Source organism: Microcebus murinus, chromosome 3 (genome assembly GCF_040939455.1).
Source record: "Microcebus murinus isolate Inina chromosome 3, M.murinus_Inina_mat1.0, whole genome shotgun sequence".
Classification (NCBI taxonomy): Eukaryota; Metazoa; Chordata; class Mammalia; order Primates; family Cheirogaleidae; genus Microcebus; species Microcebus murinus.
The window spans coordinates 39,653,961-39,673,350 of record NC_134106.1 but is presented as its reverse complement, the minus strand read 5'-3'; the positions used below and the strand labels follow the sequence as shown (position 1 = coordinate 39,673,350).

The window sequence follows — 19,390 nt, the reverse complement described above, 5'->3', positions numbered from 1 at the left end:
TATATATATATCAGTTGGCCAATTAATTTCTTTCTATTTATAGTAGAGACGGGGTCTCGCTCTTGCTCAGGCTGGTTTTGAACTCCTGACCTTGAGCAATCCGCCCGCCTCGGCCTCCCAAGAGCTAGGATTACAGGCGTGAGCCACAGCGCCCGGTCGTATGCTATACTTTTATATGACTGCCAGCACAGGCTTGTTTATACCAGCATCACCACAAACACATGAGTAAGGCAACTATACAACAACTAAGATGTCACTAGATGATAGGCATTTTTCAGCTCCATTATAAACTTAGGGACCATCATCATACATGTGGTCCATTGGTGACTGAAATGTTTTTATATGGCATATGACTGTACTGATCTTCACACTTACCTTTGAGGGTTTGCACCTGGTTCTGCTTGAGTACAGAGCTTAAATAGTGGGGTGATAAAGAAACACTGAAAAATAAAGGAAAAAGACAAATGGGCTTATAACAATTTTATTTCACTTTTTATAGAACTTAGGCACAAATACAGCTAATTTGTGCCATAAAAAACACAAATTATTTTTACCTTGTTTTCTTTGCTAACACTACTCAGTTTAGAAAGAATCTGCCAAAGCAGAAAGGGCAAGAGAGCCAAGATTAAACCACGGCTATTTGGATGTTCTTGAGCAAAATAATTAATCTCTTAGTTTCTTCATCTGTAAATTAGGAATAATTAAATCTCCCACATAGGGTTGTGATAATTAAATAAGAATAATGCATTTAATAATGTGTACACAGGGAAGCAGAGTGGGGAACAATGGACAATGGAGACTCGGAGGGCTGGTGTGATAGGAGGGAGGTAGGAGGTGGGTGGATGATGGGAGGCTGCTTGGTGGGTACAATGTGTGTTGCTTTAGTGATGTATTCAAACGAAGGCCCTGACTTCACCACAATGCAACATATCAGTGTAGCAAAATTGCACTTGTACCCCATGAATATATACAAATAAATGGGAAAAAATAATAATGCATTTTAAATGCCTGGAACAATAAATAATACATAATCCTTACTATTTGTACATTGGCTGCTTAAGTTTGATATAATATTAATACAGGTATCAGAAAAAAGCATTTAATGAAAACAAATGTTTAAGGAAGACTGTAAGGTAATGATGTCAAACATACAAGTTCCTGATTTGATTAATAAATATCTATATAAAATTAAAACTTTTCACATTCATGTAGACATCAACAGTTTTGTTTTTCTTTAATTCCAGAAACTAAAACATTTTGGGGAAGAATTGTGTTTTTTTTTTTTTTGATTTGTGATAGTAAAAAAAATATATTTTGTTAACTAAATTAAAGGTTTATTTCCTATTTAGTTTTACATATACTGTTTCATTCTCTTCCTTAGACTTATGAAATGTAATAGGAGAGGATTATGCAAAAGCATGTCAGATAGAACTGTTATTTTGGCAAACAACAAAAGGAAGAAAATGTTTCATTTTATATTAAGGTTTTAAAGTCAAAGATTATAACTTTGATGGAGTCATTTTATCTTTTTTTTTAAATCATCTTTATTCAGGTTGATTTTTTTTGTTAAACCATAAGATCACCTTTCTTTAACATCTAAACTTAAGGCTTAAAAATATAAAGATGAAAATGAAACATAACAAAAACAAAGACACAGTAAAATATATTTGTGATGATTTATAAGAAATGGTGCCAATTCTCCCATTTAATATTTAAGTTAAAAAATGTATAGCTAAATAAAACATATAATTAAACATCAACAGAACTTACCATTAGTTTCTAAAGTATTATTTAACTAGAACACCTCATAAGAGCCAACATGAACAAATGAAGAAGATATCAACTCCACAGCGAGGATATAAAAATAACTTATTCTCTGGGTTTCATTGAGTAGCTCTTTTTATACCCATCCATCTAATCTATGAATATGGTAAATAACATTAAAATCTGAGTGTATATATTACTGACATTTCAACTTTAGCCTTACTAGAATTTCAGCTACAACTACTCCTCTACAAGTTATCTAAAAATACTTTAAGAATTCAAAATAACCATTTTATGAAATGTTGATAATTGTAGCTGGGAGTTCCTTATAACTTTCTCTCTGGTGTTTTGCATCTGTTTGAAAATTTTCATTAATTATTTTATTAAAAAGCTTTTTAAATTTTTCAAAAAACAAGTTAACTATTATAAAGTACTGTTTAAAATATCTTTAAAAACTTGTCATTTTCAACTCAAATCAATGTATATATTCATAATAAAACTTTAGAAGATTCTGAAGACTTCTTTAAGGAAAAGGACACAAAAATTAGATAAGGAGCCCATATAATTTTCAGATTAATTTAAAGTGAGAGAGTTAGAAGATTAATAAGAGTCACTGGGTTTAAAAACAAAAGCTAAGGAAATATATTACAATTACATTTAGCAGAAAAGAAAAAAACAAACTTCAAAGCATTATTTTATTTGCCAAACACTGTAAAATTTTAGACTTGAGCATAATTTTTAAATATTTAAAACTTTAAGTTTCTCCATCTTACACAATGAAATCTTATAAATCACCACTGACAGTTATGCAGTTTTATTTTGTGTTTTTTTTTTTAAAGACAGAGTCTCACCCTGTTGCCCAGGCTCGAGTGCCATGGTGCCAGCCTAGCTCACAGCAACCTCAAACTCCTGGGCTCAAGCAATCCTTCTGCCTCAGCCTCCCGAATAGCTGGGACTACAGGCATGCACCACCATGCCCGTATAATTTTTTCTATATATTCTTTTCAGTTGACCAATTAATTTTTCTATTTTTAGTAGAGGCAGGGTCTTGCTCTTGCTCAGGCTGATTTCGAACTCCAGACTTTGAGCGATCCTCCCACCTCAGCCTCCCAGAGTGCTAGGATTACAGGCCTAAGCCACAATGGCCAGCCTATGCAGATCTTTACCTTTGTGAAGATGCAGGAGGAGTGGAAAATTTTGATGCTGAGGAAAAAGGTTGCTTCTTTAGTGCCTGCATAAGATTAGGTTTATATTCTGGATCAACACACCATAAGGAACCTTTTCCATTAACCTAGAATAAAATACATGAGAATTAATAACTTGAAACTTTTATACACAAACAGTGCTTGAATGCTTTTAATAAATGTATGAAGGGTATCTAGTATCTCTAGTATCTTTTAGTACATACATTTCAAAGGTTCAAGTGAGCTGGCTATGAGCATTGTGGTAATTAAAAGTCACCATATGATATACAAAACTTCCTATATCTCACAAGATTAGTGAGGTTCAAACTGTTATTAATTTCTGATTTTACATTATGCCTTTTCTTTCAAAAATCCTTTTTAAAATTTGAATTACATTTTATAACTACATTAGCAATTATTTAGACAACAAAATTTACTTCCTTCCTGTTCCCCTACTCGTTTTTGCTTGTATTAAATCATATATGATTAAAGCCATACTGATGGCTGAAGATTTAATGTGCTGATCTCCAGAGTCCTTCCATTTCCCAAACTCTTTTTCTAGGTGATATTAATCTATTACTGAGGCTCTTTCATCTCTAAATATTGTGTCATAATTTTTTATAGCAGAATGGCATAATGACAGAACCTTGTTCCACAGGTTCAAAAACAAAGGTCCTAATCACTGCTTATTGATTGGCTATGTGATATGTTGGACAAATCATTTAATCTTCAAGAGTCAATCCTCTTATTCACATTTTAACCACAAAATAAAACACCAATCCAGGCCACTTCACTGAGTTGTAATGAGATTCAAATAAGGTAATTTATATGCAAGTGACACAGAGCTGCAAAATAAGTGAATACTAAGAGGTTATTCTGAAATTGGAACATAGTAAGGGTTTTACACTGCATGTTGGTTAAATAACAGTATATTCCTACTCCTTTACTTTCCCGAAATGAGGGAATTTTTTAAAAAAAAATCAACAATAAGGAGAGAAATCAATTCTGATAAAAGACAAAAATTAGGTGGTAAGGAACAATAAATAAAATAAATTTAGAAGATTAAAAAACTTCAGGTATAGCAACTGAGTGTAAGGCAGTTTTTAACATCCTAGCAATTTAAATATATAAAAAAAGAAAAACAATGGGTGTCATAATACACTGTCATAAAGAGAGAAATGCACCAGATTATCAGGTGAAACTTTCGGCTGGAGTTCAGCAGCAAGACAGCACTATAGAACTATACTAAGCCAAGTAATTGACATTTTGATTTTTTTTTCAAAAAAGATTAAGTTTTACAAATGTATTTTTGCATGAAGTGACAAAACTTGAGTTAAACATACGTTTAGTCACCTGGACCAAATGATAAATGTGTTTTGAAGACAGGAAAATAGAACATTAAAATGTTAGAACTCACCACATCCTTTGCCCCCAAGCGAATTGCCAATTCAGTTTCATATGGAAAAGATTAGCATGAAGTATTTTTCATACATTGACTGAGACAATTATTTTAATAATTCTTGCTGTATTCTACTTTGGTATTCCTGAGATCAGGCTCCTTGAAAGTATTTAGTTCAAGTCTACTTTTCAGATTCTACTGTGAGAAGATTGCAAATTGTTTTGATCACAGTAGAATTGCTATTTCCTTGAAATAGCAAATTAGAAAAACTGGTATCGAAAACTTGCAGTTTCAGGGCAGTTAAGTATCTTGAGTATGGTCTCAAATAACAGTCTGGTTTATGTTACCATGGCAGCATTTCCTTTCACTGGGTCTGTTCATGAACCATCATGAACAAGAGATAAAACTATGTATTTGCTAATCTATGTTTTAGAGTCTACAGCAAAAAAGAACTTATTTTTAACAGATTCTCACTTAAATACTGTCTCTAATTATTGCACTTAGATGACAGAATATAAAGAGTTTTAGAAGTATTGTTTTAAACTAAATTTGCCTGTAACAAAATAAATCTTTTGTGCAATGGAAACAGGAAATGTGCATTCTCTCATTTACTATTTTGTATTTTGGAACTCTAAGCCTTCTAAGACTTATTTGGTAGAGAACTACTGAAGGTTTTGAAGAAATAAAGAATATACTAAGAGATGAACTTTAAAAAAGATTTATCTTAATGTAAGTTATAAAGACTAGACTGGAAGAAGCAGCAAGGTTTATTATTCCTGAAATGTTTTATGTATTTGGCCTGTACATTTTAACAGAGTTGCCTACATTGTCTTCCTTTTCAGTGGCTTTTAGAACCTCTGAATTAAAAAGAATTAACTGATTAAAATTGTACTAAACTAGGCAAAATTTTAATTCCATGTTTCTCAGCTAAAATCTCAGTTATAATGTTTTAGTGGGGCTTTATAAAAATTTACAATAGTAGATATAAGACTTAGATGTTAACACTAAAAACATGAAGCAAAAATCAAACCAAAGTGAACCAAAACAAAACACTACCACATCTAACTTTTGTAATTTTAACATCCTGGGACAAATACCAAACCAGGATTTTTAGACCTATCTTTTGAGAGTAGTAAAAATGGCATGCATGACAGGGAGAAAACAATCTAATCAGCAGCTGTATCAACTGGTTGGGTATCTTACCACTTTATAGTTTGATCTGGACCTTGCTATCTTGCCTTCTTTTTGGGGTTATCATCTCTGGATTATAGCTATTCATCACAAAAGTGTTGTCAAGGTTGCCAAATTCAATTCAACATTTAATGGAAGAAAAACTTACTTGCTTTCCACAGACTGGAAGAAAAATACTGTCATTTTTTTAACTGACTCAAAAAAGGGTTTCATAAATTTAAAAAAAACCAAAAAAAACCCTCCACCTGCCTTCTCAATCCTACTTGAATATATTTCTCTCTGTCTAAATCTCAAACATTTAAGCAAAGTGATCCATTGGTTTTTACAAAGACTATCACCTGTAAGTTCTATCCTCCCACCTTGACTTCTAGTGATAGCTTACTAATATTTGTCCTAATATATTACAATTTGTACATTTGTCCTTGATTTTTTTAAATTATAAGATGGTTTCTCTCTTTTTCTTTATGCAACTCTGGACTATATCCTTTCCTATCCTCTAGCTCTTACTTCCTTTCTTTCTCTGTACATTCAAAAATAATGCACACACTTAAAAGTTACAGACAAGACCAAGTCCCTTTTGAGCACTACCACAAATTGTATCACAATGGACATACTGTTCTATTTAATATAACTTCTATTACAAACAATATCACAGTGAATATTCTTAAACACACCTTCTTGTGTGCAAGTATGAATGTTACTATGCAAGTATGAGAAATCAGAATATTGATCTGCTAGGTCTAATGACATGCAAATTTCTAATTCTAATAACTACTCCCAGTGTGCCCTTAAGAATGGTCATACTGGCCCGGTGGCGCTTGTAATCCTAGCACTCTGGGAGGCCAAGGTGGGAGGATTGCTCAAGGTGATGAGTTAGAGACCAGTGTGACCAAGAGTGAGACCCCCGTCTCTACTAAAAATAGAAAGAAATAAGCTGGACAACTAAAAATATATAGAAAAAACTAGCCGGTCATGGTGGTGCATGCCTGTGGTCCCAGCTACTTGGGAGGCTGAGGCAGAAGAATTGCTTAAGCCCAGAAGTTTGATGTTGCTGTGAGCTAGGCTGATGCCATGGCACTCTAGCCCAGGTGACACAGCGAGACTCAGTCTCAAAAAAAAAGACAAGATAACATTCCCCAAATATCAAAAAAATAATGGAATGAAGGCTGGGGGAATCAATTCAAAAGAAGGCAAAGAGAAGGAGGAATAGGGAGATATTATGGACTAAACTGTTTTTCCCCCTTCAAATTCATATGCTAAAGTCTTCCGGCTCAATGTGACTGTATTTATTAAATGAGGTCATATGGGTGGGGCCCTAATCCAATGTAACTGGTAACCTTAAAAAGAAAGACACACAACAGGAACATACAAGTAGAGAAAAGGCCATGTGAGGGCACAGTGAGAAGGCAGCCATCTGCAAGCCAAGGAGGGAAGCCTCACAAGAAAGCAATCCTGATGGCACCATGATCATGAACTTCCAGACTCCAGAACTGTGAGATAATAAATTTCTGTTGTGTAAGCCACATTTTGTTATGGCAGCCCAAGCAGATTAAAAGAGAACTAGGAGAAGCAAAACAAAAAGAACAAAATAAGATAGTAGGAATAAATCAAAATGTGTTAGTAATTATAATAAAACAAAAATATACTAAATTCTCCAATTATTATATAAGCTGATATTTAAAAATAAATCTGGATATATGCTATTTACAAAGGACAAACAAAAACTTAAGGACACAGAGTAGTTGAAAGATACACTAATCAAAAGAAAGCTGATGTCAGACAAACAACACTTGAAGCCAAAAAGCATTACTATTAAATGATAAAAGATTCAATTCAGGCTGGGCGTGGTGGATCACTCAAGGTCAGGAGTTCAAAACCAGCCTGAGCAAGAGCGAGACCTGGTCTCTACTAAAAATAGAAACAAATTAATTGGCCAACTAAAAATATATACAAAAAAAATTAGCTGGGCATGGTGGCATGTGCCTGTAGTCCCAGCTACTCGGGAGGCTGAGGCAGAAGGATTGCTCGAGCCCAGGAGTTTGAGGTTGCTGTGAGCTAGGCTGACGCCACAGCACTCTAGCCTGGGCAACAAAGTGAGACTCTGTCTCAAGGAAAAAAAAAAAAAAGATTCAATTCACCAAAAGATTCAACTTGACAATGTTATTAAATAACATAATCTCAATATAAAGCAAAAAATTAGCACAGCTATAAAAAGAAATTAAATTCACCCTAGAGATTTTAACCACTTCTGATAATCAGTAGGTCAAATAGATTAAAAAATCATTAAGTATATATAAGAAATGAACATGAGTAACAAACAATCCAACAGACATAGAACGTAACATCCAACAACTGTGCTCCATTTGTGTAGCATATTCTTTATTATGCACAGAATATTTATGAATACCAACTATGTGCTAGGCCATAGCGGAAGCTTCAATAGATTTCAAAAAAATTAATATCTGTCATAGCCAGCCACCAAGATGGCTCCCCAAATGATCTTAACCTTTTGCAATTCACACTATAGCAGAGTCTCCTCCACTACTGAATAATAATTTGTGTAACTATGAGGTTGTTGTGGAAACGATGGAGTATGCCTTTTCAGGATAGGTCATAAAAGACATTATGGCAAGGAAATGAGGCATCCTACCAACAGTAGTGTGGGTAAGCCATCTTGGAAGCAGATTTCTCTCAAGCCAGTCAAACTTTCCTTTCAGATGACTACAACCTCATGAGAGACTGAACCATATCTGCCCAACTAAGCTGCCCTTCAAAATTCTGAACTTAGAAACCGGAATAAATGTTTGTTGTTTGAAGTCACTAGTTTTAGAACAGGCCAGTAGTGGTGGCTCACACCTGTAATCCTAGTACTTTGAGAGGCTGAGGTAGGAAGATCACATGAAGCCTGTAGTTCAAGACCAGCCTCAGCAACATAGTAAGACTTTGTTTCTAATAGAAATATTAGTGGGGCATGGTGATGTACTCCTGTAGTTCCAGCTACTCAGGAGGCTGAGGCAGGAGGATTGCTTGAGCCCAGGAGTTTGAGGGTGCAGTGAGCTATGATGACACCACCGCACTCTAGCCCGGGCAACAGAGTGCGTCTCTGTCTCGAACAACAACAACAAAACTTCTGTTTAGGTTGGAAAGAACAGCAAAAAATTAACTGGAAAAAAAAATCATTCATTTAAAACTGATTAAACCAATTCTTAACAACCTATGGCTCAAACAAGAGCAATAATAAAAATTAGAAAGTATTGATAATGAATGGTAATAAAATACAGAATACAACTTGTGGTAGGCAACTAAAGCAGTAGCCATGAAGAAATACATTACCTTTAAATGATATTAGAAAAGAAGGCTATGTGTCTACCTTATGAATTTTGAAAACAGAAGAGCAGAATAAACATACTACCTACATAACCAAGTGTCCATATATACATTGTATTAATATTTATTTTTATGCTACTCAATTTTTAACAAATTCTTAAAAGCCAAGTGTGAGCTAGCATACAGTTTAGAATCTCTGGCATTCCCAAACAGAAAGAGCAAGTCTGCATCCACTAACTAGCCAGCCCTTTTCCATTGGCCTCCATCTGATGCTCCAGAGGAAGACTATAGGCAAGGCCAGGAGACCTAGGAGAGATCTTATAGGTAAAGACAGATGTGCAGAACCTGCCAAGGTTTGAGGCCACAGCAAGGATATTAGGCAAAGCTCATCTATGCTTTAGACCCCGAAGGAGCACAAAGTGGAGATCAGGTATCATGGGACAGGCACAAACTTGCCTGCACCCTGGACCCTTCTCCAACACAAAGCAAAAGCTGTCTGCCACTGAAGGAGAGGCAAAATACCTTCCCCACTCCAGTTGCAGGGAAAGGATGGCTGCTGCTGGGAAAGAAGTACAAAACCTAGCTATCTTCAAACTTCACTGACACTAGGCAATGTGCCATGTGCCAGAGAATAGGGCAGGAAATCTGCGCATGCCCAGATCCTTGGATGATACAGAGATCTGCTGCCACTGAGAAAGGGAGTGGTCACTCACTTGTGCCCAAGACCTCCCACTGATACTAGACAGAGTTTACCTACCATGATGGGAATGAACAGGAAATTAGCCTGAACTCTAGAATAGCACTGTCCAAATAAGACTTTCTATGATGACAGAAATATCCCACATCTGTGCTGTTCAATATACTAGCCTCCATCTAATGAATAGAGGGAGAGACTGTCTACTCTTGGGGTTGGCAAGAAAGCCTTACCCCTGAACATGCATACAGAGCCTGTTTAGGACTAAAGCTAGACAGAAAGATAACTATCACAAGCTCTCACTCATGGGAGCTAAAAAAGTTGATTGCATGGAGGAAGAGAGTGGAATGATAGATATCAGAGACTAGAAAGGATGTATGGGTGGGAGAGGGTGGGAATGAAGACAGGTTGGCTAATGGGTGCAAACATACAGTAAGATAGAAGGAGTAAGTTCTACTGTTTCATGGCAGACAGAGTAGGGTGTACAATACAACAATGTATTGTATTTTTTCAAAATACATAGAAAACTTGAAATGTACCCAACACACAGAAATAATAAATACTCAGATGATAGATACCCTAAATACCCTGACCTGACCCTAGACCACACATTCTATGTGTGTAACAAAATTTCATATGCACCCCCAAAATATGCATCAATAAATTTTTTAATTAAAAACAGACTAAAGCTGGAGGAAGAGAAGCAAGAAACCTACCCTGACCTTTCCAAGAGCCTTGTTCCCAGTAACAAGAAACAGCAATCTATTGCTGTGAGAGGCAAGAGCACAGAGAGAGGTATCCTACTTCTGTCTTGTTCCCAAATGTGGCACAAGCTGAAAAATGAAGGAGTACCAAGAGTGTTGAGAAAAAAATCATCTGATACTCCAAGCCTTGCACTAAGACAAAGTATTGTCAGTCCATCTCTGTAGGGATCTGAAGACTGGTGTACTGGAAGGTAACTATGGCAACCACAACACCCAAACTGCTCAATTACTAATTATACTGACCAATACCTGTTCATACTAACAACCTGACAGAAGTAAGGTATATCTATTTCTGTGTGGAAATATTATTTACCTCAGTCTCTGACATTCTTTCACCAAAAAATGTCTGACATTCAATCCATAATTATGAAACACACAAAAACAAGAGAGAAAACCAGACCCAGAGATGGACGAGACAGTAAAACCATAATACAAATATTATAATTATGATTAATGTTTATGGATCTATGGGGAATTTTAACAGAGATATGGAAACTTTTTAAAAAGGCGAATGAAAATACTAGAAATGAAAAATATTTAGAAGTCCTTCATCAGGCTTATCAGCAGAATGAACAAAGCAGAGGACAGAGCAAACCTACAGAAAGATCAATAAAAATTATCCAAACTAAAACAAAGAGAGAAAAGAGTGGAGGGAGGAACAGAGCAACCAAGAGATAAGACAATAGCACTCGTTTTGAGTCAAGAAAGTAGGAGGCAGAAGAAATATTTGAAGAGATAATGAGCAAATATTTCCTAAATTTGATGAAAGACAATAAACCATGTATTTAAAAATCTCGGCTTGGCGCGGTGGCTCACGTCTGTAGTCCTAGCTCTCTGGGAGGCCAAGGTGGGCAGATTGCTCAAGTTCAGGAGTTCGAAACTAGCCTGAGCAAGAGCCAGACCCCGTCTCTACTATAAATAGAAAGAAATTAATTGGCCAACTAACATATATATATATAAAATTAGCCAGGCATGGTGGCGCATGCCTGTAGTCCCAGCTACTTGGGAGGCTGAGGCAGAAGGATTGCTTGAGCCCAGGAGTTTGAGGTTACTGTGAGCTAGGCTGATGCCACGGCACTCACTCTAGCCTAGGCAACAAAGCAAGACTCTGTCTCAAAAAAAAAAAAAAAAAAAAACCTCCAAGAAACCAAAGGGTAAAAATAAAGAAAAACACACATAAGCCCATTACAGTCAAAGTGCTGAAAAACAGTGATAAAGGGAAAATCTTGAAGACAGTAAAAAAAAAAAAAATTACACACAGAGTAACAAAGAATGACAATAGACTTCTCTTCAGAAACTATGGAAGCCAGAAGACAACAGAGTAACATCTTTAAAAGAAAAAATGTCAACCTACAATTCTATATACACACACAACAACAACAACAACAAAAATCATGGCCAGGAGACCTGAACAACAAGAAATGTTAAATAAACTGAATGACAAATGTTAAATCAACTAGCTTCAGGCAACTTTTTCTATAAAGACCCAGTTAACAAGTAAAATTGTATAATATTATTTGAAGGTAGACTATGATAGATTAAAGATACATACTAAAAACCATATAGCAACCACTAAAAAACAAAGGAATAAATAAGCCAATACTAAAGATAAAATTAATCATAAAAAAAAAGACTCAACCCAAAAGGCAGGAAAAGTGGGAAAAACAATAGAATAGAAAACAAATAACAAGGTGACAGATTTAAACCCAATCACACCAACTACATCAATGTAAATGATGATCTATACTTTGATTATAAGGCACAGATTGTCATATTGAATAAATAAGAATCATTTACTGATACAGTTTATAGGAATATTATAGAAACTAGTAATAGAAAATTGGAACATTCAAAAGACTAATCTATATACCTATAGTAGACTGAACATAATTCTTCTTGACTGATATTAATATTTAAGACATTTTAAACCATGTCAAATGAAAGCAAATGAACTCATATAATTAAACTCAGCTGAAGTAATTTGACTTAATTATTTTTTCTCTCTTGATTTCCCCATATTTTAAGGGGTCCATATTAGTTAGTTCCCCCATCTCACCAAATAGAGCAATGTTCATAAACACTGACCTTGCCATGGCTTTTTTCCACTTTCTGAAAACATTTATTCAGGGACAGATTATGTCGAACAGAATTCTTCCAGCCTGTTGGCGCAGTAGCAAAATATGGGAAACGGTTCAGAATCCAGCTATAAATTTCTTTGACAGGCAAACATTTATTTGGCGAGTGTTCAATAGCCATGTAAATGAGAAGACTAAAGGAGTATGGGGGCTTTGAAGTTGCTGATTTTTTTTCTGGATTCTGGTAGCAAGAGGATCCAAAGGATGGCACATCATCTCCCTCTATGTCATACAATGGACTAACAATTGGAAGACCCTCACTTCCAAGGCTGAAGTTTGTTAGAAGATTAGTACTTTCATGAAGCCAGTTCAAGTTTGTAAGTTCATCATCTGCTGACTCACTGTCCACTAGAGTGGCCTTTGGCCTGGCAGCATCAACAGCTTCAGGCAAGCTTCCCATTTTGTAAATCTGGCTTAATCCTGCAACCTTTTCAGCTCCTGGGGTTTCAGCTCTCTTATCTGGAGTCATTCCAATTACTGGACCCATTTACTCTTACAGTTCTGCAACAAAGGAAACAATTATTAATCAATGCAAAACTTAAAATTCTTAAACTCTGAGAAAAATAAAACACATATTTAAAAACCTCCGAGAAATTTTGCCATCCATTATCCCACACAATATTTAAGCACAATATTTATACAATAAAGGTATTAGTGATCATAAAACAAGGAACATAACTTATTTCCTATTATTTGAAAACTTATTTCTATTATTTTATGGCCTGTAAATAAAATGCAGCTTTATAGTACCATATGTATGGGTGATATTAACAAAATTAAATAATGTATTTTAAATACTTAGTAACCACCTAATAAGTGGTGGCTATTATTATTAAAAATGAACAGATCATTTCTTTGAATTATAAGACTTTATAATCTATATATCTTAAGGATCTATAATTTTACTGTAATAATCATACATATCCCTTAATCCTGAAAACAATCAAATTTGAAATACTGTTTAAGCAATATTTCAATATTTCAAATAAACTCTTTCCTAAAATTTGAAATATTTACTATAAAAAGAAACCATTTCTAATATTTTTAAAGCATATCATGCTAAAGAGATAATGTTTTATTATTTATTTTTGATGCAAATAAAAATTATATAGATGGGGTACAATGTGATATGATACATACATACACTGTGAAATGATTAAATCAAGCTAATTAACACATCTATCACTTTATATATTTATTTTACTTTGTGGTGAGAACATTTAAAATTTACTTTTAGGAATTTTGAAATATATAATACATTATAAACTATCATCACCATGCTATGTAATAGAGCACCAGAATTTATTCCTCCTGTAAACTTTGTACTTTTTGACTAACATCTCCCCTTTCCCTGTCACCCTCGTCCTGACTGCCAGTATCTGGTAACTACCATTCTATTCTCTATCTCCATGAGTCTGACAAGGTAACATTCCTTATTCACTAAATTCATTATCAGCTAAAGTAAATTTACTATAACATTATTTCTTTTGTAAATTCCAGTATTTTTAACTCTGCATTCTATATCATTTCATCAAATACAGATATTTCAAGGCTGACTTCTCTTCGTAAGGTTTGAACTGTCACTATATTTTCAATGAGGGGGGAAAAAGCTGTTTCTAAACTATCCTTTTTTATTTCTATTTATTCAAATGATTTCAGAGTTTTTTGTTTGTTTTTGCTTTTTTTTTCTTTGTTAAACACACTTCAATTCATAAGCCTTATGGGAGAATAATGGACTAGAGAGGAAAGTGATAGATTAATGTGTATTTAATTCATTTTCAATGGCTCATATATATATCTCATTTCTGAATTCAGTGAAAACCTTCCATTATTCTATTATTATGTTTGTGTAACTGAAATAAGGGAAGATACCATTAGACTCTCTGCTTAGGACATAGTTGGCAGCTTACTTCAAGAGTTATGAAAATTGGTCAATTTTAGAAGAGAACAGTCTATCTGAATTCTGGTAGCTATCACTAGACAGTCTGTCTCAGAGCACTCAATTAGCAATAGCATTAGATAATATTTTGTGGGCCAACCATTGTGCCAAACACTTAACATAGGATATCTCAATAAACTGTCAATTAAATCCTATAAAGTAGACACTATTATTAACTCAAATATAAATGAGGAAAACGATTCAGAGAGGTTAAACAACCTGTTTAAGGTTGCCTGGGTAGTAAGCAGTACCACCAGAATTTAAATGCAGGAAGACTGACTTCAGAACCAAAACTCTAGCCACAACATATATCCTGGCAACAGTATATACACATTGCCTATGAGTATCAATGATCCAAATCCTGTTCACTTTAAATCATATTAGCACTTTCTCCATATCCAGTTCTAACCTCTCATGTACACTGTTAACTTGAAACATCAAGACAATGTAAAAAAGATCAAACTATATGTTATAAAAAGTCTATTTCAATTTCAAAAACCACACATAACCATTCACACATATGCACACAATGTATTTCAGAACTGACATCCTGTCTTATGTAAGTGGCCAAATTATTCATTTTATCACCAACGTCTCTCTGTTCATAGAGGCTTAAAAAACGTGATGAATGAGAATTCATTGGTTGAATAGTCTTGCTTTCTTTAAAAAAAGGAAAAAAAGACACTCTTTAGTTACCCAGTGTCCAACTGAAGAAAGGAGTGATTAATTTTTAACGTTTAACATCTGCCTTTTCACTTAAATCTCCATTTATCTTCAATCACATATAGAAATTAGAAAATACCAAATAGCAGTGGCTAACATTTACTGAGATTTTACTACATTACAAACTCTATGTTATTAGGGTTTAAAATACATCATCTCTACTTAACTCTGAACTACTACTTATTTCTATGTATGTCTTTTCTTCCTGACAGTGAATTCCGTGAGGGGTAAAGGTGTTTTACTTTTGTATTCCTAATAACTCTTAGAAAGATATTGGGTATGAGTAGGCACTCAAATCATAAGTATTTTAGACTGAAAGGAACTTATAATCCACACAATTTATGTCTATTCTGTACCAAATGCTGTACTGCCTTTATTTAAGAATTATTTTATACTGAAAACAAATCCTTAATGGTAGGAAACACCCTAAATGGTAACAATCAGAAAATTGGAATTCATTGTTATGAATAAGGAAATGGAAGTGAGGTAAGCCATTTGCCTACACTTCTAAAGCTAATAAAAGTAGAGGCCTGGCATGGTGGCTCATGCCTGTAATCCTCGCACTTTGGGAGGCAGAGGTGGGAGGATTGCTTGAGCCCAGGAGTTGGAGACCAGCCTGAACAACACAGCAAAACCCTATCTCTAGAAAAAAATAGAAAAATTACCAGGCATGGTGGTATGCACTTGTGGTCCCAGCTACTTGGGAGGCTGAGGTAGGAGGATCACCTGAATCCACGAGTTTGAGGTTGTAGTGAGCTATGTACTCCAGCCTGGGCTACAGAGTGAGACCGTGTTTTAGAAAAGGTAAAGCCAAAATTACAAACCAGTCTGAGCTTAGTATCCAAAGTTTGGGCCGTTAGAGTTAAGCTCAATCTCTTAATGAATTTACATTTTTAGTAATGCTATGTAAATAGAAGTTAATGAATTAATTATTAATGTAAAAGATACTCAAAAATCAGTCTTTAGGTAACTACGGGAGTGGTGGCTCACGCCTGTAATCCTAGCACTCTGGGAAGCTGAGGCGGGCAGACCGCTCAAGGTCAGGAATTCAAAACCAGCCTGAGCAAGAGCAGACCCCATGTCTACTAAAAATAGAAAGAAACTAATTGGCCAACCAAAAAATATATATAGAAAAATTAGCCGGGCATGGTGGCACATGCCTGTAGTCCCAACTACTCGGGAGGCTGAGGCAGTAGGACTGCTTGAGCCCAGGACTTTGAGGTTGCTGTGAGCTAGGCTGACGCCATGGCACTCTAGCCTGGGCAACAGAGTGAGACTCTGTCTCAAAAAAATAACAAAACAAACACCCACACAAACTAATTTAAATGGTTGCAAATGTTATTCCTTGAATTACAAGTTTAGAATAAAATTCCATTAAGATGTAAAGCAATATTATGCAGCAAATATGCCAAAGAGCTACACAAAGTGTGTTTACCAAGCAAGTTTACAAATCAAGTGCTGACATGGAAAGGCTGACATTCTCTTGGTATGGATTGAACTGCCATTATATTTTCAAGGATAAAAAAGAGCTGTTTTTAAAGTATCCTTTTGGAACACTTCAGAACACTGTCCATTTAGAATGCCAAGTCCACTACAATGAATAGGCAAATGACCTTTTCTCACAAATTAAGTAAATACAAATAGCAAACAAATATATTAGAAAATATTCAAGGCTGAGGCAGGAGGACAGCTTGAAGCCAGGACTTTGAGACCTGCCTGAGTATGAACAAGACTCCTACAAAAAAGAGAAAAAGTTAGCTGGGTGTGGTAGCCTCAGCTACCAAGGAGGCTGAGACGGGAGGATCTCTTGAGCCCAGGAGTTTGAGGCTAGAGCAGCAGGGAGCTATGAGGACACCACTGCACTCTAGTCCTAGCAACATAACAATTCCCTGTTTCCAAAAGAAAAGAAATTATTCAATTTCACCAATGGTCAAGGAAATGAAAATCGAAACAAAAATGTGATATTAAATATAATGTATTAATACTTAGCACACTGGGAGGCCGAGGCGGGCGGATTGCTCGAGGTCAGGAGTTCAAAACCAGCCTGAGCAAGAGTGAGACCTCGTCTCTACTATAAATAGAAAGAAATTAATTGGCCAACCAATATACATAGAAAAAATTAGCCGGGCATGGTGGCACATGCCTGTAGTCCCAGCTACTCGGGAGGATGAGGCAGAAGGATCGCTTGAGCCCAGGAGTTTGAGGTTGCTGTGAGCTAGGCTGACGCCATGGCACTCACTCTAGCCTGGGCAACAAAGCGAGACTCTGTCTCAAAAAAAAAATAAAAAAATAAAAAAATACTTAGCACAGTGCCTGGTATGCAGTAAGCACAAATATTAGTAATAAAAACAATATCTATTTTTGTCCAAATTCGCTATGGTTTTACAAAGGGTATACAATTTTGGCCAAGGACCTGGGGCCATTTTGGAAAGCTACCTGGCAATATATATATGAAAAATCATTAAAAATTTCATATTCTTTGACCCAATAATTCCACATATGAGTCATTATGGTAAAATAATCCTATGTAGGGAAAAAGGTATTTCCTTTCCCCTCCCAACACATTCTCCTTCCTCCCAACACAGATGTTCATCAAGAATTATTAAAGATGATAGAAAATTATAAACAAGTTACATCATATCCTATAATAGAGAAATGGTATACTAAAGCATGTCTATTCAACCTAATATTTAGTAGCCATTAAAAATGAGTGTCTTGAAGACTGAAATAAAAAAGAGTATAAAAGCTGGTGAAAAAGTAAAACATATATAAAAAAGAACAGTTGTTTATATTACTAACTTGGTAATTTCTTCTTTGTTGTTCTATTTTCCAATTTTTCTTTAATGTGTTTATTTTTATAGTTTAAAATTAAAACAATAATCCCAAGGGAGAAAAGACTATGCTAGATTATTTTTAGTTGTAGTGTTTCCATTTCACAAAAAACTCAAATCACAAGAAGGCCACAGACTTATCAGAGGGCTCAAGTTAAAAACAGAAGCCATCTTTCGTATTCTTAGTACAGCCTGTTCTGTTACAAAGTTTTTCCGTAACATGAATTAGCTCATTGTTAAATAGGGAAATGATTTTAGTATAATATAAAAGTCACATTGGTTTGTACATGATTTTTCCCAGCCTATGTTTTCGAACTATTAAATAACAACAGCTGAACCCAAAATAGGCTAACACAGTGGAAAGCAGCAAGCTGCTGAAAATACAGTACTGTACACAATTCTCATTCAACCCATGTTCTTCCTCTTGGCATAGCTTGGCCACATGCTCTTTCTTGGAAGTGCTTAATGAGCTCTTCCCTCCAAATCTTTATGCATTTTACTCTGGCCTCCATAATCCTGTAGCTTGAACTCTTCCCTGCACACCCTTCATCTTTTTTTAATCGTAAATTGACAGTAGTATTTCTTTATTTGTGATAAATTTAAAAAGATGTGTTTTTAAGTATTCCAGTATTCTCATTAAGATTTATTTTTGTTAGCATTCTAGTTACAAAGCTATATGTTTTGGGTGACCTGACTCACCAACTGTGCACAATTTTAGTGTTTTTAGGAATGTATAATATGTAATATTACTATAGAAAGATTTGTATATCCAAAACAAAATCAAGAAAACTTTCAGTTTTACTTATTTGGAAAATTCTAGTTTTATGGGAAACTGTCTTAAGATGAACTAAAATTCGCTAGCAGAGCATTAATAATATGCACGGTCAAGTTCGCTTCATAAAACAAAAGGCATAAAAAACTAAAAAAAAAACACAAAACCTGGGCTAGTGATGTAATACTTCCTTTTATTAATCTTTTAAGAACAATATTTCAATAAACTACACATAATTGTTATACGTAATAAATGTAACTCAAAAAAAGCATTTATGGTCAAGAGAATATGATGTGGGGTTTCAAAAACATACTCTAATATTTTAGGACTATAACCAGCTTAACCCAAGTAATTAAAACAACCACTAATAAGCCAATTTCTAAAGCCAAGACATTGCTATCCAAAAAAGTAGATAAATGCACTAGACAATTTAGCAAAGTACACATTTATGTGAAGACTCAAAATCTTCTATATTTTAGGAATGAGAAAAATTTCTTCTCACAAGGAGAATTTTAAAAATGTAGAGTTCAAGTAAACCCAGCACAATCACTCTGGAACCCCTTCACTGTGTAACTGCCATGGCAGTATCTTGAGAAGGCAGCTTGGGATTTAAATGAACCATTTTTTCCCACAGCTATGCAGTTCATGCACCTCACAAGGTATTTAA

The 19,390-nt window shown here is 34.9% G+C and overlaps 1 protein-coding gene across 2 annotated transcripts in view; it reads right to left on the bottom strand.

Moving 5' to 3' along the window:
• The window catches only part of FOXN2 (forkhead box N2), a 66,231-nt gene that overhangs the window by 16,055 nt on the left and 30,786 nt on the right, over positions 1 to 19,390 (bottom strand). For both annotated transcript variants that reach the window (XM_012755478.2, XM_012755488.3), the window contains exons 2-4: positions 12,409 to 12,959; positions 2,931 to 3,055; positions 376 to 440 (exon numbers count right to left, since the gene is read on the bottom strand). In XM_012755478.2, the coding sequence (XP_012610932.1) occupies positions 376 to 440; positions 2,931 to 3,055; positions 12,409 to 12,945 (727 nt within the window). In that variant the 5' untranslated portion in view covers positions 12,946 to 12,959. The remainder of the gene's footprint in view (positions 1 to 375; positions 441 to 2,930; positions 3,056 to 12,408; positions 12,960 to 19,390) is intronic.